The following is a 23,364-nucleotide window of genomic DNA, read 5'->3' on the forward strand; positions in this document are numbered from 1 at the left end:
GCCTGGCACCACTTGCTTGATCTACGTAGATCTACAAAAATGCGGGAAAAGTGACACAACTGATTTTGCATAAAAATTCCCGCATTTTCTGTAGATCAAACCGTTAAACCTAGGAAAAGCTACTTTTCAACAGAAAACCCTGTCTACACCTAATTAGCACAGCAAAATACACCTCTGCGTGAAGTTGTGTGTGGAAGTGAACATCGGAGGGCTAGGAACAGCGCGAAAAAAAAATCTGTGGTGCCTAGGTAGAGAGGAGGAGACGCAGAGGTGAAAAAAGGCGTCTGTAAGCTAGGAGGCCGCCGGGAGGGATGATGATGATGACAATTGAAACGAGGGCGGGATACCCAAGCTACTACTCCTTCGACCAGCCAAGAAAGGCCCTCTCTCGGAAGATGATGGTGTGTGTGTGTGTGTGGAATGAACAAGAGAGGATTGTACGAGGAGAGAGAGAGAGAGAGGGAGGGAGAGACTCAGAGAAACACAGAGAAACGCAGAGAGACGCAGACAACGTGTGGAGTATATCCCTCTGTAGACAGGCGAAGAGGGAGCTATAGAGAGCCGGAGAAAAGGAGGAAGAAGCGGCGGGCGGGAGGAGATCACCCCGTATGACGCAGAGAGGTTAGAGAAGGTCGGGTGAGAAGACATGCATTGTTGGACACAGAGACCCCCCTCTACCTCCTCCGTTTCCCTCTGTATGCATACTGACACACACACAGCAGCATCGGCCGCCTCACCACTGACCCCTACAGCTGGCAAGCAGCCAACTAAGAGAACGCACCACCACACTACTCTGGTAATATCTGCGTGTCTCTCGACAATCGATTGGAATGAGAGGCAGAGGAGGACGGAGGGAGGGTTGTGTGTGATGCGCCGACGCTCTCGTTTAACAATAGCCCTGCGCAGAACTGGGGGTCTCGCGCCGCGCGACCGCGACCTTATTTACTGTGAAGCTCTGTGGCCGACCGACTTTAGCAGGTCACAACAATACTGTGTTGTGGACGAGATACGAGGAGAGATAGATACTGGATAGTTGGGGATCCTTGCTGGCTGGCTGGCTGGGGGTCAGGGATGTTTGAGGAAATGATCGGAAAGAGCAACGAAACCGACTTTTTTTTAGGAGAACACGTGGAGTCAGAAAGTCCAATTTTGATTTGATCTTCGAAAATGCGGGAGAAGAGACGACGCAGACATTTCATGTGATTTCGCATTGTTAAGAGCGTGCAACGTCACATTTTCCTGGGGGAAAAATTCCCGCATTTTTTTTGTAGATCAAATTGTATTGAGACAGCCTGACACCATGTGGGAGCACAGAATGGCTCGCAGAATATCTCGCGGAGAAAACTACAGTAATTCTTTGAATCTGTGGTTGGCCGATTTTTCCGGCAAATCGGAAAATTGCCGGAATTGAATATTTCCGGCAAATTGCCGGTTTGCAAAATTACCGGAATTTCTTATTTTGGGCATATCGCAATTTGCCGGTTTGCCGGAAATTTTAATTTTCGGCATATCGCAATTTGCCGGTTTGCCAGAACTTTCAATTTTGGCAAATTGCCGGTTTGCAGATTTGCCAGAAATTTCTAATTTGGCCAAAATGCCGGTTTGCCGGAAATTTTCATTTTGGGCAAATTCCCGATTTACCGGAAATTTTAATTTTCAGCATATCGCAATTTGCCGGAAATAATTGATAGTTGGGGATCCTTGCTGGCTGGCTGACTGGGGGTCAGGGATGTTTGAGGAAATGATCGGAAAGAGCAACGAAACCGACTTTTTTTTTGGGGGCACAGAATGGCTCGCAGAATATCTCGTTGCGAAAACTACAGTAGCCATTTAAATGACTACTGTAGCGCTTGTGTCGATTTACGGGGGGGGGGGGGGGCTCGAGATACTTGCTGATGAGGGATGTTCCAGTTGAAGAAAAGATCAGAAATATTCAATTTGGGCAAATTGCCGGTTTGTAGATTTCCCGGAAATTTTGATTTTTGGCAAATTGCCGGTTTGCAGATTTGCCAGAAATTCTCATTTTCGGCAATTTGCCGGTTTGCCAGAAATTTCCAATTTTGGCAAATTGCCGGTTTGAAGAGTTGCCAGAAATTTCGAATTTGGGCACATTGCCGGTTTGCCGATTTGCCAGAAATTTTCAATTCCGGCAATTTATCAGAAATTTCCAATTTGGGCGAATTTCCGGTTTGCAGATTTGCCAGAAATTTCCAATTTGGGCAAATTGCCGGTTTGCCAGAAATTTCCAATTTGGGCAAATTGCCGGTTTGCAGATTTCCCGGAAATTTTGATTTTTGGCAAATTGCCGGTTTGCAGATTTGCCGGAAATTCTCATTTTCGGCAATTTGCCGGTTTGCCAGAAATTTCCAATTTTGGCAAATTGCCGGTTTGCAGATTTCCCGGAAATTTTGATTTTTGGCAAATTGCCGGTTTGCAGAGTTGCCAGAAATTTTGACTTTCGGCGAATTGCCGGTTTGCCAGAAATTTCCAATTTGGGCAAATTGCCGGTTTGCAGATTTGCCAGAAATTCTCATTTTCGGCAATTTGCCGGTTTGCCAGAAATTTCCAATTTGGGCGAATTGCCGGTTTGCCGATTTGCCAGCAATTTTCAATTTGCTAGATTTGCCAGAAATTCTCATTTTCGAGAATTTGCCGGTTTGCAGAATTGACAGAAATTTTCAATGACGGCAACTTGCCGGTTTGCAGATTTTAATATTTTTGGCCATTTTTTCGTTTATTTCGAAGAAATTATGTTTCATTATGTTTTTTTCTCACCAACATAAACAAAATTTCATAGAATTTTCATATTTTTTGCTAATTTTCAAAAAAAAAAGTCGATTTTCTCAGAAAAAAACTGAAAAATCGGCCGGCCTAAGCCTAAAGTTTACTTTTTGATGTTTTACTAAACTGCAATTTGCTAAAATAAGGTGAAACTTGAATTGCAATCAACTAAATAACAAAAAATAGCTGAAAGTTGCTCCGAAAATTGTAAAACTCCTCAAAAGTCGGCAATTTTCTGGCGAAACTGCATTTTAACTCAGTTTTCTTGGCAAAACTCGACGATTTAAGCTAAAATTGAATCAGAAGGCGATAATAGAGACAGATTTCTCAAATTTGAGAGGAATTAGCTTCTACAGTTCGAAAAACAAGGAATATGACGATATTTTGCTAAAAAATATTGGTTTTCACAATATTTACTCCCCGAAACTGAAAAAATCTCGAAAAAATAGTGAAAAATGCTCGATTTTTAAAAATAAAAATAAAATTCCGCGGAATTCCGAAAAAAGTTCGAAAAAATAGAAATAATAAACAAGGCGCGTTGTGTAATTTCGGAGTGTCGTTAGTGTCTGCGTCTTTTCGATTTGCACGCTCTCTCGTCTCCTCTCATTTTATTTATTTTATTTTTCCAATTTTTCGCTCAATTTCTCCATTTTTCAACCATTTTCCCTGCTTTTTCTCAATTTTTTCAATTTCAGAATGCAATTATCAAAGGCTCTTTCACTTCGCCGAGTGCTAAACAGCGGTTTCCACCCGTTTCAAGTCATCCCGAAGCCCGATGTGTGGATGAAACGAGAACGGCTCAATCGATTCACGGCGGTTTGTATTGGTTTTATCAATAATTTTTCCTCAATTTTTAACGTTTCCAGTGGCAATACGCATCAGAACGGAGCACAGTAAAGGGAGCCTATCGGAAAGAAGACAAAATCTTCGCGTATTTAAATATGCAGCGGCAAGATGAGCGAAATCTCGAGAAATTCGTGAGAAAAACTCGCTCAAAATTCTTAAATTCTTAAATTCTTAAATTTCCTAAATTCCAGCATGCCGAAGAACGAGTTCGAACCGCGTTGGAGGAACACGACATGGAATACTCGAAATTTAAATCGATTTTATCGCAATCTCACATTCTGCTCGACAATATTTGCCTATCACAGCTAGCGATTTACGAGCCAAGATCCTTCAGAGTACGGGCGGTTTTTAAATACAAGGCCTCCTGGAGTGTTCATAATTATTAGAGCGCGCTCGTGCGGCACCTCACAAACTCCAGAATTTGCGGGAATTCGTTTCGCGGGGACAGCAGTTTTTGGCTATTTTTGGCTTCTATAGGAAATATTTTTGATTTTTTGTTTTATAATATTGTTGAGAAGCATTATCCGAATTGAAAATGTGTAAAATTAAGAAATTTGGCCGAAAACTGAAAGTTTTACAAAAGGAAGCCACTACAGTTTAAAAAAAATGTATCTGGATCGCCAGTTTTGCGATTTATGCGTCGTAAAATATGTCATTTTGTAGAGAATTAAAAGTTTCATAAAAATTTTCGTTTGAAATTTTAATTCTTTAATTTCTAATGAAAAAATAATCAAAAAATCAACAATTTTACGTTAAAATCTTATTTCTTCAATTTTAAGTTTTTAATAAAAACAATTTTAAAATTTCAAACGAAAATTCTTATGAAACTTTTAATTCTCTACAAAATGACATATTTTACGACGCATAAATCGCAAAACTGGCGATCCAGATACATTTTTTTTTTAACTGTAGTGGCTTCCTTCTGTAAAACTGTCAGTTTTCGGCCAAATTTCTTAATTTTACACAATTTCAATTCGGATGATGCTTGTTAAGAATATTATAAAACAAAAAATGAAAAATAATTTCCATATAAGCCAAAAATAGCCAAAAACTGCTGACCCCGCGGAACGAATTCCCGCGAATTCTGGAGTTCGTGAGGTGCCGCGCGAGCGGGCTCTAATAATTATGAACACTCCAGGAGGCCGTGAAATGAAAAATCCATAGAAATTCCCGTTAAAAATCGATTTTTTTTCCAGAGCCTCGTCGCGTTCGCCAAAGAACTCGCTCGTCAGGAGGGCATGAACGTTATTCCAGATGATGCCGAGTTTTCCTACGATGTATGTGTGCATTTGTTTGAGCTTAAATCCCTCCGAAAAAATGCCTATTTTCAGGTCCACGTGGACAACAAGTCAGTGCTCAGGAAACCTCTGCCACGAGCCGTCGAATACACACGTGGAGCATCGGAAAATCACACGAATAAGCCGAGAAAGCTGCGTGAAGACGAGTATTAGATGGAGATTTTGCTGTTTTTTTTTTTTAATAGAATATTGATTTTTGTTTCCGTTTCAGAAGAATAAAGTTGTTGATTTGAATAAAATTTGCAATGAAAAATGGCGATGGACCTGAAAACGATATTGATATTGGATTTTTGCGGCAAGAATACGTTATTTCCGGTCTCGACACGACAAATTTTCACTAAACACAAAAAGGTGTGCGTCTTTAAAGTGTACTGTAGTTTCAAACTTTTGTTGCTGCAGGATTTTCATGAATTTTTATGGTTATTGTTGAAATTTAAGAGTTTTTCTTGTTAAATTTGAGTTTCTCCTATAAATAAACATGATTTTTATCGAAGGTTCAATGAAAAGGGTCTCGACGCGACAAATTTCTGCCAAATACAAAGAAGTGTGCGCCTTTAAAGAGTACTGTAGTTTCAAAAATTTTTATCGGCTTTTTAATATGGTTTTTCGATGAAAATAAATTTTGTTCATTAAAAAACTGAAAAAAAAATATCATGGAAAATCGATAAAAATTCCGTGGCGCGCCTTTAAAGAGTACTGTAATTAAAAACTTTTTACTACAGTATCTTCATCGCTTTTTTATCCCGTTTGTTGAAATTTAAGTGTTTTTATTTTTAAAAAACATGTTTTTGAACGAGAAATCAATGAAAATCCCTTAAAGGCGCACACCTTTTCGCATTAACCAAAAATTTGTCGTGTCGAGACCGGAAGGACCGTATTTTTGGCTCCAAATACGTTTTTTTTCCTGAAAATGCAGAAAAATTGTTCATTTATTCAAATACTTTATACATAAAAACAGGAAAAAATAAAAAGTTTTGGCTAAGTTTCTTGGCATTTTTGTTCAAATTGGCATGACGTCAGGTACCCGTCTCGTCTCTCAAAGAACCGCATAATTCTCCGATTTGTCAATATGACAATTGGTGATGATAATCGTGTTGTGCTCCAGAAGAGCATCGTGTCCAGAGATGCTCGCAGCGACCGGGCTGAAAAAAAAACGTTTAAAAATTGCGCGTAAAACTTTGGCACATAGTGTCGGTGTTCGCACATTTTCGACAGTGTGCAAGTGCGCTCCACCGAACACAAAAAGATAACGGGCTTGTCGGGGTTCCAGAGTGTCTTATTTCGGTTTGATCTACGTAGATCTACGAAAAATGCATGAGTTGAGACGCAGATTTCTCAACTGATTTTGCATGGTTAAGAACGTGCTGATGTCACCTTTTTTCTGGAAAAAAACATTCCCGCCTTTTTTGTAGATCAAACCGTAATGGGACAAATTTCGCGCTATTTTTCATGGTTTTTTGCCAGTTTTTTTTTCTGATTTCTTGAATTTTTCTGAAATTTCTTTTTTCTCTATTTCTCCCCCGCCCAGCGAAGCCTAAGACTAAGCCTGAGCGTAAGCCTAAGACTAAGCCTAAGGTTAAGCCTAAGCCTGGGACTATGTCTAACCCTAAGCCTAAATCTAAACCTAAGCGGAAGTCTAGGCCTAGGCCTACACCTAAGTCGCTAAACCTAAGCCTAAGCCTATGGTTAAGCCTACACTGCCTTAGCCGAAGCCTAAACCTAAGCGTAAGCCTAAGCCTGGGCCTAAGCCTAACCCTATGGTTAAGCCTAAGCCTAAAACTAAGCCTACACTGCCTTAGCCTAAGCCTAAATCCAAGCCTAATCCAAGCTTAAGCCTAAGCCTAAACCTAAACCTAGGCCTAGGCATAATTCTAAGCCTAAGCCTAAGCCGATCATCACAGTTCACTAGCAAACACAAGCCAAAATTTCAACGCTCTGGAATCCGCCGATATAAAAAATTTTCCTAAGGCATGTAGGCAGGCAGGCATAGTATATTCCTTACCTCGGCGGCGGACACATTGTCGCAAAGATCCTGCCAATCGATCGAACACACGACAACTCTTTGAATGCTGATCGAATCTTTCCATTCATCGAGCACAAGAGTGTGAAAATAATGATAGAAGTGAGCAATGTGAAGAGCTCCGTCAAATCACCGAGCTCATAGATCAGCTTAACACTGGTGACGGTGGAGAGCACGGCGAGCACACCCTGTGGAAGCTCGACAATAATGAAGAGAATCATTATCGCAAGTATCATATTTGTCGTTCTCGAGTGTTGCTTATCGCGCTCCACTGACGAAAAGCGCGCGCTTAAAACTTGAATCTTCTTGAGCTGGTCCAAAATTAGGCAGGTCATTATGCACAGGATTATCTGAAAGTAGATCATTTTTCAAAAACAGTCAGACATGGTGCCGCCGCGACTAACCGATGGAACCACCTTGGCAACCAGGTAGAAGAGCCAAAAATTCAAATTCCTGAGCCAAATGCTTTGCGTGTAGCTCAACTGGTAGGCCACTTTATTCCTGAGAGCAGGATATCGCTCAGCACATCCCTCGTTTTCGGAGACCTAAAAAAGCTTGAACTTTTGAAATATACTAGACACTTGCTCCGTGAGCCCATCAACAAAACATGCTTAATTAGAATTAAAGAAGGGAAGAAATGTAAACAGGACATGGAGGGCTAATGAGGAGCAGCAGCGGCACATCCAATCAAGAAAGAAAATTTAATTGGAAATTTCCAAACTTTTTCGAATTTAATTTTTTCCAAGAAAAACTCTCTTCCCACGCTAATTATGAAGTCTGTGCAAGATCTAGGAGATGTTTGATATTTCTAACCTCGGTCACTTGTGATGTGAAGTGTAGTGGGATGCACAGGAAGATCACGCTCACGTAGATCATTATGATTGCCACGCGGGATTTCTGGAAAAAAGACGATTTTAGTACGTGGCCTAGAAAAAGAGAAAAAATCGGTCACCAAGAGGCTTATCTTCTAGGCCATGATGAACATTTTCTAGGCCATGTTGAATCATGGCCGCAAAAAAATTGGTGCTAGAAAAACCAGGCCATCAACTAGAAAAACTCGGCCATCAACTAGAAAAACTCGGCCATCAACTAGAAAAACTCGTCCATCAACTAGAAAAACTCGGCTATCAACTAGAAAAACTAGGCCATCAAATAGGAAAACTCGGCCATCAACCAGTAAAACTCGCCCATCAACTCGAAAAACTCGGTCATTAATTAGAAAAACTCGGCCATCGACATGTGAGGAAAAACTACGCGGCTGTGGAAGAAAAATTGCTGGCCGAAACTTTTTTTTATTTGAAAAGTATATTCTCCAAACTGACTCGAAAAGTTTGTGGCCGTGAAAATAATGTTGGTGGCCGAGTTTTTCCACACGTGATTTTTTTCGAATTTTTTCTTCTAAATGAATTTAGGGTGATTTGTTGAAATTCAGAGGTATCATTATGATTGCAACGCGGGATTTCTGGAAAAAAGGGGTTTTGAGAGCTTTTGCTACGTGGCCTAGAAAAGGAGAAAACTCGGTCATCAATTTCTTCTAGGCCATAGGGATAGTTGAAAATTTCATCGCCGCGAAAAAAAATTGGTGCTAGAAATCTAGGTCATCAACTAGAAAGCCTCAGATTTTTGAATGAAAAGAGTGTCCGAATTAAAAAAAAAAGCTGGTGGCCGTGGAAAATTTAATGGCCTAGTTTTCCCTAACTTTGAATTTAAAAATTTAAATACTCAAATTCTAAAAAGCCGAGATTTTCTATGGAATAATTTCCAAAAAAGCTCTTCGTGGCCGTGAAAAAATGTTGGTGGCCGAGTTTTTTCTAACGTGATTTTTTCGAATTTTTCTTCTGAATGAATTTAGGAGGTGATTTTTCAAAATTCAGAGGTACAAAAAAGTAGGTGGCCGAGTTTTCTCTTTTCTTTTTTTTTCAAATTCTGTCTTCTAAATTAATGAAGGAGGTGATTTGTTGAAATTCAGTGGTACTAAAAACTAGGTGGCCGAAGAAAATCAGTTGATGGCCGAGTTTTTCTAGTTGATGGCCGAGTTTTCCTAGTTGATAGCCGAGTTTTTCTAGTTGATGGCCGAGTTTTTCTAGTTGATGGCCGAGTTTTCCTAGTTGACGGCCGATTTTTTCTAGTTGATGTCCGAGCTTTTCTAGTTGATGGCCTAGATTTTCTAGTTGCTGGCCGAATTTTTCTAGTTAATGTCAGAGTTTTTGGTGGCCTAGTTTTCCTAGTTCATGGCAAAGTTTTTCTAGTTGATGGCCGAGTTTTCTTTAGGTGACGGCCGAGTTTTCCTAGTTGACGGCCGATTTTTTCTAGTTGATGTCCGAGTTTTTCTAGTTGATGGCCGAGTTTTCCTAGCTCATGGCCTAGGTTTTCTAGTTGCTGGCCGAATTTTTCTAGTTGATGGCCGAGTTTTTCTAGTTGATGGCCGAGTTTTCCTAGTTGACGGCCGATTTTTTCTAGTTGATGTCCGAGCTTTTCTAGTTGATGGCCTAGATTTTCTAGTTGCTGGCCGAATTTTTCTAGTTAATGTCAGAGTTTTTGGTGGCCTAGTTTTCCTAGTTCATGGCAAAGTTTTTCTAGTTGATGGCCGAGTTTTCTCTAGGTGACGGCCGAGTTTTCCTAGTTGACGGCCGATTTTTTCTAGTTGATGTCCGAGTTTTTCTAGTTGATGGCCGAGTTTTCCTAGCTCATGGCCAAGTTTTTCTAGTTCATGGTCGATTTTTTTCTTGTTGATGGCCTAGATTTTCTAGTTGATGGCCGAGTTTTTCTAGTTGATGGCCGAGTTTTCCTAGTTGACGGCCGATTTTTTCTAGTTGATGTCCGAGCTTTTCTAGTTGATGGCCTAGATTTTCTAGTTGCTGGCCGAATTTTTCTAGTTAATGTCAGAGTTTTTGGTGGCCTAGTTTTCCTAGTTCATGGCAAAGTTTTTCTAGTTGATGGCCGAGTTTTCTCTAGGTGACGGCCGAGTTTTCCTAGTTGACGGCCGATTTTTTCTAGTTGCTGGCCGAATTTTTCTAGTTAATGTCAGAGTTTTTGGTGTCCGAGCTTTTCTAGTTGATGGCCGAGTTTTTCTAGTTGATGGTCGATTTTTTTCTTGTTGATGGTCGATCTTTTCTAGTTGATGGCCGAGTTTTCTCTAGTTGATGGCCTAGGTTTTCTAGTTGATGGCCTAGCTTTCGTAGTTGTGGCCTAGTTTTTTTTCTAGTGGATCCCTTACCTGCCACGTAAACCATTGCACATTCGAATTGACGCTAGAGAGCTGTGCAAGCGAAAAGAATCGTATTAACGAAAGAGCAACTACGTGGAATACCTGAAAATTAGAGAATATTATTATTATTTTGACATTTTGGGATGTTCGTTAGGCGGCTATTCAAAAATGACGCAGCATTTTTTTTGCAAAATATTTTTTTTTGGATCCAACTCACCGCTGACATATGCACGAGTACCGAAACTGTGACGGAAAAATGCATAGTAGTGGCTAGGTAATAGGAGAAGAAGAACGGCTGACACAGCTGATCTGACATGAATTTGAAGAATGTTGAGTAGAGAAAATTGATGCATAAGGCCAGTTGACTGCTGAAAAATAAAAAAATTTCAAGAAAAATGACCCCGGGAACCCCTTGGCAACCGATGGCCGAGTTTTTTCTCGGCCACGTAATTCAAGCAGCGATTGTCAGGGGTATTGCCAACAGAGCGCCGTTGCACTGTTATTTTTTGGCAACCAACCAGGAAAGCTCGGCCATCAACTAGAAAGCTCGGCCATCAACTATAAAAACTCGGCCATCTACTAGAAAAGCTCGACCACCTAAAAGGCGGCCATCAACTAGAAAAACTCGGTCATCATAAAGTAGGCCACCAAAAACTCGGTCACCAACTAGAAAAACTTGGCTATCAACTAAAAAACTTGGCCATCAACTAGAACAACTCGGCCATCAACAAAAAACTCGGCCATCATAAAGTTGGCCACCAAAAACTCGGCCATCAACTAGAACAACTCGGCCATCAACAAAAAACTCGGCCATCATAAAGTAGGCCACCAAAAACTCGGCCATCAACTAGAACAACTTGACCATTAACTAGAAAAACTCGGCCAGCACTTAAACCTCGGCCACCTGCAAAATCTAGGCCATCTAAAAAACCCCCGGCCACCCCTAAAATCTTCCTTATTCCCACAAAGATCAAGTAAATGTTTGTGCCAAGTTCAGACATACTCCCCTAACGGAAACGGACTCCCGAGTAGTGCATTTACTCCCCCGAAAACTTCCGGAGCCCCCTCCAAAAAAGAAGAGAAAAAAGCTTATGATTTGTCATCCGCTTAAGCCTTTTCTTCCACAATTTTCCAGATCAGTGACCCTCTTATTCTGCAGAACTCGTAGTAGTTGTTTTAAGATTGTCTTAATGAAGTAGACATGTCTTGTGACAAGACGTTTGGGGTCCGAAAGATGAAAGTCTGAAGGTTGACAAGTTCAGACAACATTTGGCAATTAGTCATGGGAAGCCAGAAAAAATGTAAATATTATTCAGAAAGAGCGGTTTTTTTTATGGGCTGCACCCAATAAAAATCCAAAAAAAAAAACCCCAAAAAATGCCAAAATTTGCATGTTTTGTGCCTATTTTAGGCCTGCCTGCCTTACGCCTGCCTGCCTCATGCCTGCCTACCTACCGCCTACTACATGCATTCTAGGGCAAGATTCAGTAAATCAGCAAGAAATTCAACTGGACACTCGAGACGTGTAGGTACGAGGTAGGCGTAGGTCGTGTTGTAGGCAGGTAGGCAAGAAGGCGTGAAGTAGGTTTACCAGGAAAATTTGGAAAAACTTTATCAAATTTTGAGAAATATTTTCAATTGTTGATGAAAGTGGAAATCTGGTGAGTTTTGAATTTCCACCACGTGGCCGACTTTTTCTAGTTGATGGCCGAGTTTGCTTAGTTGATGGCCGAATTTCTGTAGTTCATGGCCGAGTTTTCCCAGTTTATGACCGAGCTTTTCCTAGTTGGCGGCGGAGTTTTTCTAGTTGATGGCTGAGTTTTTCAAGTTGATGGCCGAGTTTTCCAAGTTCATAGCCGAGTTTTCTCTAGTTGATGGCCGAGTTTTCTCTAGTCGATGACCGAGTTTTTCTAGTTGAAGACCTAGTTTTTCAAGTTGATGGCCGTCATTTAGGTGGCCGAGTTTTCTCTAGCTGATGACCGAGTTTTTCTAGTTGTTGGTCGAGTTTTTCAAGTTGATCGCCGAATTTTTGGTGACCGAGTTTTCCAAGTTCATAGCCGAGTTTTCTCTAGTTGATGACCGATTTTCCCCAGTTGTAGTTGGTAGTTGGTGGCCGACTTTTTGGTGGCCGAATTTTTCTAGTTCATGGCCAAGTTTTCCTAGTTGATGGCCGAGTTGTTATAGTTGATGGCCGATTTTCCCCAGTTGGTGACCGAGTTTTTCTAGTAAATGGCTGAGTTTTCTCTAGTTGATGGCCGATTTTCCCCAGTTGGTGACCGAGTTTTTCTAGTAAATGGCTGAGTTTTTGGTAGACGAGTTTTTCCAGTTGATAGCCGATTTTCTGGTGGCCGAATTTTTCTAGTTGATGACCGAGTTTTTCTAAGTCTACGTAGGTTTTCTTGTAGACCCCCTGGTAGGCATTTCTGTGCCTACCTTTTCATTTTTGAGCCTCGAGAACTTTCATACACGTTCCTCCCCGCTATCTGATAGAATATCTGCTCTCTGATTCCCTCAATCGGAACAAAAAAGGGTCCCTGGAGCCATCCCAAAGACCGTATAGATTGTTAGTGAAGATTAATCGGATTCGGAAATGCTCGAGAAGGGAAGAGTATAAAGCCAATAAATTCTTTCAACTAGATTGGATTGTTTTTTTCCGGTTTTTTGGGGAAGGCTGGTGGTGATTACAAATCTAATAGAATGGAAAAAAGACACAAAAAAAAAGTACAAAAACTCGCTCACCAGCTCATAGAAATCAAGAACATATTCGTTGGGTTCAGCATTGATGAGAGTGTTGTGATTGTGAGCATATGCCCGAGAGCCCCGGAAATACATAAAAGTAGGACCATCGGCGGGTGAATTATCCTCCCATATTCGAGGAGAAACGTCTCGAATACCGTTGTCGTCGTGTCGGTTAGATTGCTGCTCATTCTGCAAATTTTTTGAGAGAATTGAAAAAAGTTATTCAAGTTTAACAGGAATTATTTCGGTTCATTTTAAAGATACACGAAAATTGTCAACTACAAAATTATAGAAAAATAAACGATTAATAATTAGTTAGTGCACAATTTTTTAGTGGGGCCAAAAATAACTGAGATATGAGCATCCAAAGTTAAGGCCGACATGGTGCATCGAAGAAAATTTTGACCTTACTTTGCCAGCAAATATCTCGGTTCATTTCAAAGATGCCAAAATGTTGTTAACTACAAAACTATAGAAAAATAAATTATAAATAATTTGTTATTACATAATTTTTCGTGGAGCCAAAAATTATTGAGATATGAGCTTACAAAGTTAAGGCCAACATGGTGCATCGAGGAAAATTTTGCACTTTACTTTGACAGCAAATATCTCGGTTCATTTTCAAGATTCAAGAAAATGGTCAACTGCTGAATTATAGATAAATAAATAGTTAACAATTTTTTAGTTGATAATTTTTGATAAGCTCAAGTATTGCCGAGATGCACGCTGCCAAAGTTAAGGCAGACATGGTGCATCGAAGAAAATGTTGTACCTTACTTTGTCAGCAAATATCTCGGTTTATGTTAAAGATACAAAATTATTGTCAATTGCAAAATTATAGAAAAAGAAACGATTAATAATTTGTTAGTACACAATTTTTTGGTGGAGCCAAAAATAACTGAGATATAAGCACCCAAAGTTAAGGCAAACATGGTGCATCGAAGAAAATGTTGTACCTTACTTTGACAGTAAATATCTTGGTTAATTTCGAAGATATAGAAAAATTATTAATTGCAAATTTATAAAAAAATAAATAATAAATAAATTGTTACTACACAATTTTTTGGTAGAGCCAAAGGTAACCGGGATACAAACTGTCAAAGTTAAGGCAAACATGGTGCATCGAAGAAAATGTTGTACCTTACTTTGACAGCAAATTTCTTAGTTCATTTTGAAGATACAAAAAAATTGTCAACTGCAGTATTGTAGATAAATAAATGATAAAAATATTGACAGTTGACAATTTTCTGTTAAATTCACGTACTGCCGAGATACAAGCTGCCAAAGTTAACACAGACATGGTGCATCGATCAAAAACTTTTTTCCTTACTTTGGCAGCAAATATCTCGGTTTATTTTGAAGATAAGAAAATACCCTCAATTGCAAATTTTTAGAAAAAGAAATAATAAATAAAATGTTAGTACACAATTTTTTGATAAATTCATGTAATGCCGAAATACAAACTGTCAAATTTTTGTTCAGCTAAAATCAAAAATCATAACCTTTTTTTGAGAAGATTTTACAACTTCTCATTACGAAATTTGGTAGTTTTGGGTTATTTTGGGTCTAACAAAACAAAATCTCAAATTTCTGTACTCCACCTTTTAAAAAATAACTTTCAAAACTTGGAAATTTTTAAGGCCACCATGGCGCATTGAACAAAATGTTGTACCTTACTTTGACAACAAATATCTCGGTTCGTTTTAAGGATACAAAATTATTGTCAATTGCAAAATTATAGAAAAAGAAACGATTAATAATTTGTTAGTACACAATTTTTTGGTGGAGCCAAAAATAACTGAGATATAAGCACCCAAAGTTAAGCTCAACGTGGTGCATCGATCAAAATATCTCGGTTCATTTTATAGATACAAACAAATTGTCAACTGCAAAATTATAGACAAATATTTGTCAGTTGATAATTTTTTGAAAAATTCAAGTATTGCCCAGATACAAGCTGCCAAAGTTATGGCAAACATGGTGCATCGAGGAATTAAAAAAAACAATTTTACCCGAACGATTGTAATTTCCTCTGTCTCGAAAAAATTCCTCCAATAAAAAACAATAATATTCTAGAAAAAACCCAAAAAAAAGGAGAAGCCGACGAGCGCCTAAGCTCATCCTAATTGTCAATAGGCAATACCAAATTTGATTTTCATATTTTTCATGGGTTGGTTGGTTTTTTTCCATGTTCTTAAAAACTTCTAGACAAAAAATTTCTGGTACGATCGACAAAAAAATTATTTTAATATGACCAAAAAGTATTGGCATTTTAAATTTGAGAGATAAAAACGTTACATAGACAAAAGAAAATTTAGAAGATGCTCATCTAGCAAATCAGGAAATAAAAGAAAAAGTTAGCCGGGGAGCAATCAAACCGAATAATCTTTTGAGCGGGAAGGAAGCAAAAAAAATGAGATAGAATAAGAACAGAGGGTGGAAGAAGGATAAAGCACGTGGGATTAGGAGCAGCAGCCTTTTGAAAAAAGAAGAAGAAATGAAAATGAAAACAAAAGAAGAGGAACGGCGACTTCTTGATTGATCAGAAATTTATTTATGGTAATCAAAAATTCACAAATTCCCCATTCCCCTATGGTCAGAAGAAAGCCATATCAACGGTTTCCAGAGGGATTTTTGAAGAATTAGAGGGTTTAAGCTTCTGGGCTTATCCCATATCCCATATTTTGACAGAATACACAGGACATGTTGAACGATCTTATTTTTTTTGTTTTTGAAAATAATAATTCAAATGAAATTTTTACCAGAAAAGAATTTTTATCTTGGTAAAATGACGGTTTGCCGATTTGCCAATTTTCCTGAAATTTTTAATTTCGGCAAATTTCCGATTTACAGGAATGTTTCATTCCACACTATTCATTATAATTTATATGATATTTTCCTATTTTTTGTCTTATTTTCACATTCAAATAAATTTGTCTTATTTTCACATTCAAATATTTAATAAATAAAAAAATAAAATTACGGCACATTGCCGGTTTGCCGGAAATTTTTGTTTTCGGCAATTTGCCGGTTTGTCGATTTGCCGGAAAATTTTAATTCCGGTAATTTGCCGGTTTGCCCATTTGCCGGAAAAATTTCTTTAAACCCTAATTTTGATTTAAAAAAATTTTTTTCGAGGTATGACCGTACAAAAGTAGCCCCCTGAAAAATTGAAATTTCATAACTACCCAAAAATTTCAGATACAAAAATTAAGTCATTTTTCGTGGGAATTTGGAACTTTTTCGAACTTTTTTTCGATGAGTTCCCACGCCCTTTTCATGGTCACCAGTGAGAAAGACAATATGTTCAAAAATTTGTGAGCATTATTTTGTTAGTTGGCAATTTTTTTTAGCTAGCTTAGTTTTAAAGTTACGGGTGCTTAAAGCCTACACTAATCTATTTTCAAAAAAAGAGACCTCTTGTTACTTAAAACCTATATAACTTTGCCGGGAAGAGGGCTTCAAAAATTTTGCTAACTGACAAAATGTTGCATTTTATGTAATAAATATTTTGTGAGTTTACAAATTTTTGCTAGCTAACTTACTTCAGTTAGTTTTAAAGTAATTGGCGCTCAAAGTCTACACCAACCTATTTTTGAAAAGATTGTGACTTTTTTACGACTTGTTAAAAATTGATACCTAACTTGTAAAATATTGCATTAAATGTGATAAGTATTTTCTTAGTTAACAAATTTTTGCTAGCTATCTCAGTTTTAAAGTTACGGACGAGCAAAGAAAATAAACTTCAAACCTACTTGACAACCTAGCCAACTTGAAAATATGGAACAAAAACAATTATATAGATCAAGAAGAATTCATTAGAAGAAAAATAAGATTAAGTAGTTCTTGGCAAACAGCGTGTTCCATTTTCTATTACTTGTGACATAACCTATTCTCAATTGCCAAATGAAACGATTAGCAGCGGAGGCATCAGACTAGACATCCGAAAATAGGTGATGTTTGGTTATAGGTTAAGTCAGAAGTAACATGGGAGGGGTTTATTCAGGTAGGCCTGTCGGTCAACTTGCCTACGTGCCTGCCTACCTACCTGCCTACTCACTGTTGCCTACCCTTTGGCGTGGGTTTCGGTGTGTCTTAAAGCACGTTAAACTGTTAAAGCTGATAAAACCAATTGGATAGGTTCAGGCAACCAAATAGGCAAGCATATAGGCACAAGGAACGCGTAGGCCGCCTAGTAGGCACGCAGGTATTTTATCGAATTCCAGCAAAATCCTACTACCAACTTTTTCCATAAATATTGCAAAAATGAGTCAGTTGGAAGAGCTCTTGGTGAGCCCCAATTATGGCGTGTTTCATTCCCAATTATTTGGTGGGAGAATGTATTGCAAAAAGCTTTTTGTGTGTGTGAATGAAAAGTGTGGGGGAGTGGGAGGAGAAAAAATTCTTTTCCGAAAAAAGAATAAGAATGGAGGCGGAGCTCTCCTCCTGATTCATAAAAGTTGGCTGGTTGGAGAGAGAAAGAGAGATGAGTTTTGGAGGTTTGGTTGACTAGAATTTTTCTAGAGTTTGCAGAAATCAATACAGTTTGCTGAATTTTTGGAGCAAGTTAGCGAACTTTTGTAGAAGAAAGTTGAAAAAAAAAGTACCAAAAAATTGAAAATTTTAAGCGAACTTTTGGAGCAAGTTGGCAAAAGCCTCAAGAATAAAAAAAATTTGGCTAACTTTAAGAGAAAGTAGAAAAAAACCCCAAAAAATTAAATATTTTTGGCGAACTTTAGAAGCAAGTTGGCAAAAGTTTAGAGAAAGTTTAAAAAAACCCAAAAGTAATGGCAAAAGTTTTCATAATTTTTATTAAAAATTGCAAATAAGTATACTTAAAGGTGACGCTACAGAAAATTGTTCTATGAGGCAATTATATATGGACATCTTTTAACAGTAACCCTACCGTATACCTAAAGTACTCCTACAGTACTACTACAGTACCTTGACATTATCCCCCAGCAACTCCCAACCCAATACCTCTTCTGTAGACAAAAACTCAATTTTTCCCAAACTACAGTAACCCTACCGTAAACCTACAGTACTCCTACAGTACCACTACAGTACCTTGACATTATCCCTCACCAACTCCCAACCCAATATCTCTTCTGTAGCGTCAGTGAGGAGTTTGTTTAAATACACTTATAAAGACCCAAAACAACCAAATATCATAATAAAACACTCCAAAAATTTTTTAATTTTTCATAATTTTCGGTCAGAAGTTTTGGCAAATGACCAAAAAATTTTAAACAATATGAGCTTTTGAAGAAATCCAAAGAAATTTCGCATGTTCTGACCCCTACAATGTTTTTACACAAATAATTAAGAACATACAGTATAAAAGAACATACAGTAACAAAATTACAGTATAAAAATGTAGAAAATTTTTTTCTTGGCCGACTTCCAAAATTATGAGTGGCAAAAACTGAGTAATTGCCACTTTTTGACAGTAAATAAAAAATTTTCAAAAAGTTGTTGAAAACTTTTATTATGATATTCGGTCATTTTAGGACCAAATGAGCGGTTTTTACCAATTTCCCCACTGGTGCTACTCCACCTTTAAGTAGTGAAACTTTCAAAAAATCGAAGCATTTTGAACAAACTTCCGACTAAAATTGAGAAAAAAAAATCTCGAATCTGGTCTGTCAAGTCTGGAATTTTGACGATTTTCAAATGAAAACTTCCGTGAAAACAGATTAATTTCAAACCCCTTTTGTAATAAATTGAACAAAAAAAAACGAAAACCCGAAAAATAAAAATTTCAATGGAAATTTTTTTGGATTCCTGGAACTTTCAGGAGATTTTGGGAGAATTCCACGTCATTTTGTTGGGGACTATTCAAGTCCACGCAGGCTACAGAAATTCCTACCTGCCTGCCTTGAAGGCGGCCTAGTCTAGGTACATGAATTACGGTAGGCAAGCAGGATTGCGTAACCTTTTACAAGTAAGCTTAGGCTTAAGCTTAGGCTTAGTCTTAGGCTTAAGCTTAGGCTTAGTCTTTGTCTTAGGCTTGGACTTAGGCTTAGGTTTAGCGCCTTAGGCTTAGGTTTAGGCTTCGGCGGAAAATTTTATCTAAAATTTTTTCTATAAACATAGGCAGGCAAATTTTAAACTTTTTTGATACAAAACTCGAAACCCTACACTAAAAAGAAAATAAAATAAAAAAGCTCAATCCAAAAGTAAATAAATGTTGTGACTACACATTCATCCGGTCTCCTTTAGTGGGCGTGTCCCAGAACTTGCTCCGGAAATGGGCTTAAAAGCGCATGCCATCTCGTCACAAATGATTTATTGGAAAGTTTTAAGTTAAATTGGAAAAGAAGGGGTTTTCAGGGAAATGTTTTTATAATAAAAAATTAAAATTCAAAAACTGGAATTTCGAAAAGTCAGTAATTCTAACTATTTTTTTAACACCAATTACGAATTTAAAATGTTAATGTGTCAACTTTTTACTTGAAGAAATTCTCAAAATTTTACTCGATGCACCATGGTGACCTAAACTTTGGCAGCCTACATCTCGGTTATCTTATGTTTTATTTTAAAAAAATTTAACTGACAAAACATTCATTATTCATTTTTCTATAAGTTTGTAGTTGAAAATATTATGACATCTTTTTTTTAATTAACCGAGATATGAGCTCACAAAGTAAGGTTTAGAGCTTAATCGATGCACCATGGGCCTTAACTTTGGCACTTCAAATCTCGGCTGTCTTTATAGAAAAATTCTTATCAGAAAAATTGTCAACTAACAAATTATTTATCTTCCACTGTTTTATAATTTTGTAGTTGAAAATATTTTCTTATTTTCAAAACTAACCGAGATATTGGCTCACAAAGTAATGTAAAAATTAAAAAAAAATTTTTTTTTTAAAATTTCCAAGTTTTGAAAGTTATTTTTTAAAAGGTGGAGTACAGAAATTTGAGATTTTGTTTTGTTAGACCCAAAATAACCCAAAACTACCAAATTTCGTAATGAGAAGTTGTAAAATCTTCTCAAAAAAAGGTTATGATTTTTGATTTTAGCTGAACAAAAATTTGACAGTTTGTATTTCGGCATTACATGAATTTATCAAAAAATTGTGTACTAACATTTTATTTATTATTTCTTTTTCTAAAAATTTGCAATTGAGGGTATTTTCTTATCTTCAAAATAAACCGAGATATTTGCTGCCAAAGTAAGGAAAAAAGTTTTTGATCGATGCACCATGTCTGTGTTAACTTTGGCAGCTTGTATCTCGGCAGTACGTGAATTTAACAGAAAATTGTCAACTGTCAATATTTTTATCATTTATTTATCTACAATACTGCAGTTGACAATTTTTTTGTATCTTCAAAATGAACTAAGAAATTTGCTGTCAAAGTAAGGTACAACATTTTCTTCGATGCACCATGTTTGCCTTAACTTTGACAGTTTGTATCCCGGTTACCTTTGGCTCTACCAAAAAATTGTGTAGTAACAATTTATTTATTATTTATTTTTTTATAAATTTGCAATTAATAATTTTTCTATATCTTCGAAATTAACCAAGATATTTACTGTCAAAGTAAGGTACAACATTTTCTTCGATGCACCATGTTTGCCTTAACTTTGGGTGCTTATATCTCAGTTATTTTTGGCTCCACCATCATCTTTTTTTTAAATAATCGAGATATGAGCTCACAAAGTAAGGTTTAGAGCTTAATCGATGCACCATGGGCCTTAACTTTGGCACTTCAAATCTCGGCTGTCTTTATAGAAAAATTCTTATCAGAAAAATTGTCAACTAACAAATTATTTATCTTCCACTGTTTTATAATTTTGTAGTTGAAAATATTTTCTTATTTTCAAAACTAACCGAGATATTGGCTCACAAAGTAATGTAAAAATTAAAAAAAATTTTTTTTTTTTAATTTCCAAGTTTTGAAAGTTATTTTTTAAAAGGTGGAGTACAGAAATTTGAGATTTTGTTTTGTTAGACCCAAAATAACCCAAAACTACCAAATTTCGTAATGAGAAGTTGTAAAAACTTCTCAAAAAAAGTTATGTTTTTTGATTTTAGCTGAACACGAGCCTTTGTTCCAAAACTTTGAACCGCCATAACTTTTTAAAAGAAATTTTCAAAACGTCTAATTACACAATTCAGTAGTTTTAGGTCATTTTGAGTCTAAAAGAGCAAAGTCTCAGATTTCGGTACTCCACCTTTTAATCAAAATTTCAAGGAATTGAAAATTGAAAAAGTCTCATTTTTATTTTTACTAACACAATGATTTATGTGAATTTTGATTAAATTATGTATTTATATATATATATATATATATATGCGAACTCATATAAAAAGGAAGAAAACCAAAAAAACTAAGTAGAAAATGCCAAAAACAAGGCAATAACTCTTGCATATTAATTTGAATTTTTTCTTTCTATTGACAGAGCCACGCCTACCTCATGAGCTGTCGAACTCCTTGAAACCGCCACTTTGGCACACAATTTTTGTCTGGAAGGAGTTGGGATGCAGAATTTCTGAAAATTTTTGAAAAAAAAATTATTGGGAATTAATATTGTGATCGGTTAAATTAGGAGGAAATGTTGGAAAAAAAATTAGGATTAAAAATTGAAAAAAAAAATTCACGTGGCCGAAAAAAAAAAACTCGGCCGCCAATTTTTTCAGAAAGGTTCAAAAAGTTGAAATTTTCGAAGGAAAATGAATTACAAATTGGTATTTCTTCCTGGCATTGGAAACTAGAATTTTTAAATTTTTGCGTGGCCGAAAAAGTGAAAACTCGGTCATCGATTTTTTCGGATTAAATATAAATTTTTATTTTATAAAAACTGATTTCAAAAAAAAAAAAATTTTTTTAGTTTAAAAATTCAACAAAAAGTTACAGAAATTTTTTTCTGAGAAAGCTTTAATGTTTATATAATTTTCAATTTTTAAATTTCGAATTTGAAAAATACTAAATCTGAAAAAGTTCAGAAAATCAACAGGAAACGGAAGCATTAAAGAAATTGGACTTTTGACTTCAAATTTGCAGAGTTTCCAGTATTTTAATAATTATTAAAAATTCAAACTTGCAAATCAAGTATAAACCTTTAAAAATAAAATTTTCCTCATTTTCTCAAAAATCCATCACTAGGAAGTGCAAAAAAGATAGGCGGACTAAAATGAAAAATAGCAAAAAGGAAAACTGGAAATTGAATAAAATCAGCGAGCCTGACAAAGGGGAACTTTTCCCCACCACTTTTTGAATAAGGAAGAAGGGCATGTGTCTAGAGAAGTGGATGAACTGGGTGTTTATCGATATATTCTTATTTAGATTTTTTCACAAATTGGAATTTTTGTTAGTAAAAATATATTGAAAATAGAGCAGCTGCAGTGTAAAGTATAATTGGATCACATTTGCCTTTTTTTAGACTTTGTTGGGTGGAAAACAAACATAGATTTTAGTAACTAGAGGTTTTTCAACCGTAAATAATTTTTAAAAAGTCTCAATATATCGCTTTTGAATTTTTTATAATTTAAAATTTTTTTTTAATTAAAAATTATTTTTTATTAAAGGTGGAGTAGCGCCAGTGGGGAAATTGCTTTAAAACATGCCTATTGTACCACAATGACCGAATATCATGATAAAAAAATTCAAAAAAAATTTCTAAATTTTATATGATTTTTTGAAAATTGGAAAAATCTCAGTTTTTGCCTAATTCCTATTTGAGTTTCCGCCAATTGGATTTGTTCGATGGAGCGCGCTTGCACGTTTTTAATTTTTTTTTTTATTTTTTGTTATTTTCCACCGATTTTTAATGTTTTCGGTGTATTTTTGCTCGAATTTAAGAGAAAAAGCCAAGATAAATGCAAATTTTCGATTAAAAAGCAAGCGTACAGGCGTAAATCAGTGAAATAATTAATGCAGGTTCGAAATCGTTTAAAACCGTTACTTTGTCACTTTTACGCCTATAAGCGTGTTTTTTATTCGAATATTTGAATTTATTTTGACTTTTTCTCTAAAATTCGAGAAAAAGTACACCGAAAACATTAAAAATCGGTGGAAAATAACAAAAATTAAAAAAAAAAATTAAAAACGTGCAAGCGCGCTCCATCGAACAAATCCAATTGGCGGAAATTCAAATAGGAATTAGGCAAAAACTGAGTTTTTTTTCAATTTTCAAAAAATCATATAAAATTTAGAATTTTTTTTTTGAATTTTTTAAATAATGATATTCGGTCATTGTGGTATTATAGGCATGTTTTAAAGCAATTTCCCCACTGGCGCTACTCCACCTTTAAAAACGTATAAAAAATAAAAGCAGAAACCCTGAAGAAGAATTTAGCCGGAAAACTTCCAAAACTTCGAATTAAAAAAATTAGTATTTTTAGAACATTAAAAAAATAACGACAGTGTTCTAGTTATTACAGTTTATTTCTCCTAAGAAATTTGAATTCCCCCTATTTTTAGAAATAGTCGTTTTCAAACTACACGTCATTAGCGCGGCGTAAAGA

The 23,364-nt window shown here is 36.4% G+C and overlaps 2 protein-coding genes across 2 annotated transcripts; one reads left to right on the forward strand and one right to left on the reverse strand.

The window, feature by feature from the left end:
- Positions 1-3,476: 3,476 nt before the first annotated feature.
- mrpl-20 (Mitochondrial Ribosomal Protein, Large) lies at positions 3,477-5,157 on the forward strand. Its single transcript, NM_064416.4, has 5 exons — positions 3,477-3,597; positions 3,648-3,758; positions 3,819-3,962; positions 4,824-4,904; positions 4,959-5,157. Exons 1-5 carry the CDS (start codon positions 3,478-3,480, stop codon positions 5,076-5,078), a joined length of 576 nt encoding a protein of 191 aa, NP_496817.1. The 5' UTR covers position 3,477; the 3' UTR covers positions 5,079-5,157.
- A 683-nt stretch (positions 5,158-5,840) lies between these two features.
- dmsr-3 (G-protein coupled receptors family 1 profile domain-containing protein) lies at positions 5,841-21,388 on the reverse strand. Its single transcript, NM_064417.4, has 8 exons — positions 21,312-21,388; positions 12,893-13,081; positions 10,371-10,521; positions 10,163-10,255; positions 7,759-7,842; positions 7,350-7,490; positions 6,928-7,295; positions 5,841-6,067 (listed from the first exon to the last, which is right to left on the reverse strand). The coding sequence occupies exons 2-8, from the start codon at positions 13,078-13,080 to the stop codon at positions 5,962-5,964; spliced, it is 1,131 nt and encodes a 376-aa protein (NP_496818.1). The 5' UTR covers position 13,081; positions 21,312-21,388; the 3' UTR covers positions 5,841-5,961.
- Positions 21,389-23,364: the final 1,976 nt, after the last annotated feature.

The sequence above is a fragment of the Caenorhabditis elegans genome, chromosome II (genome assembly GCF_000002985.6).
Source record: "Caenorhabditis elegans chromosome II".
Lineage (NCBI taxonomy): Eukaryota > Metazoa > Nematoda > Chromadorea > Rhabditida > Rhabditidae > Caenorhabditis > Caenorhabditis elegans.

Excerpts from the sequence above, each read along its gene's own strand:
- mrpl-20 (NM_064416.4), top strand. The coding sequence starts at position 3,478 with ATGCAATTATCAAAGGCTCTTTCACTTCGCCGAGTGCTAAACAGCGGT. Across the intron at positions 3,759-3,818 it reads AGCGAAATCTCGAGAAATTC|CATGCCGAAGAACGAGTTCG; the intron begins GTGAGAAAAACT and ends CCTAAATTCCAG. Across the intron at positions 4,905-4,958 it reads ATGCCGAGTTTTCCTACGAT|GTCCACGTGGACAACAAGTC; the intron begins GTATGTGTGCAT and ends GCCTATTTTCAG.
- dmsr-3 (NM_064417.4), bottom strand. The coding sequence starts at position 13,080 with ATGAGCAGCAATCTAACCGACACGACGACAACGGTATTCGAGACGTTT. Across the intron at positions 10,522-12,892 it reads TTCTTGATTTCTATGAGCTG|CAGTCAACTGGCCTTATGCA; the intron begins GTGAGCGAGTTT and ends TTTATTTTTCAG. Across the intron at positions 10,256-10,370 it reads TACTCGTGCATATGTCAGCG|GTATTCCACGTAGTTGCTCT; the intron begins GTGAGTTGGATC and ends TCTAATTTTCAG.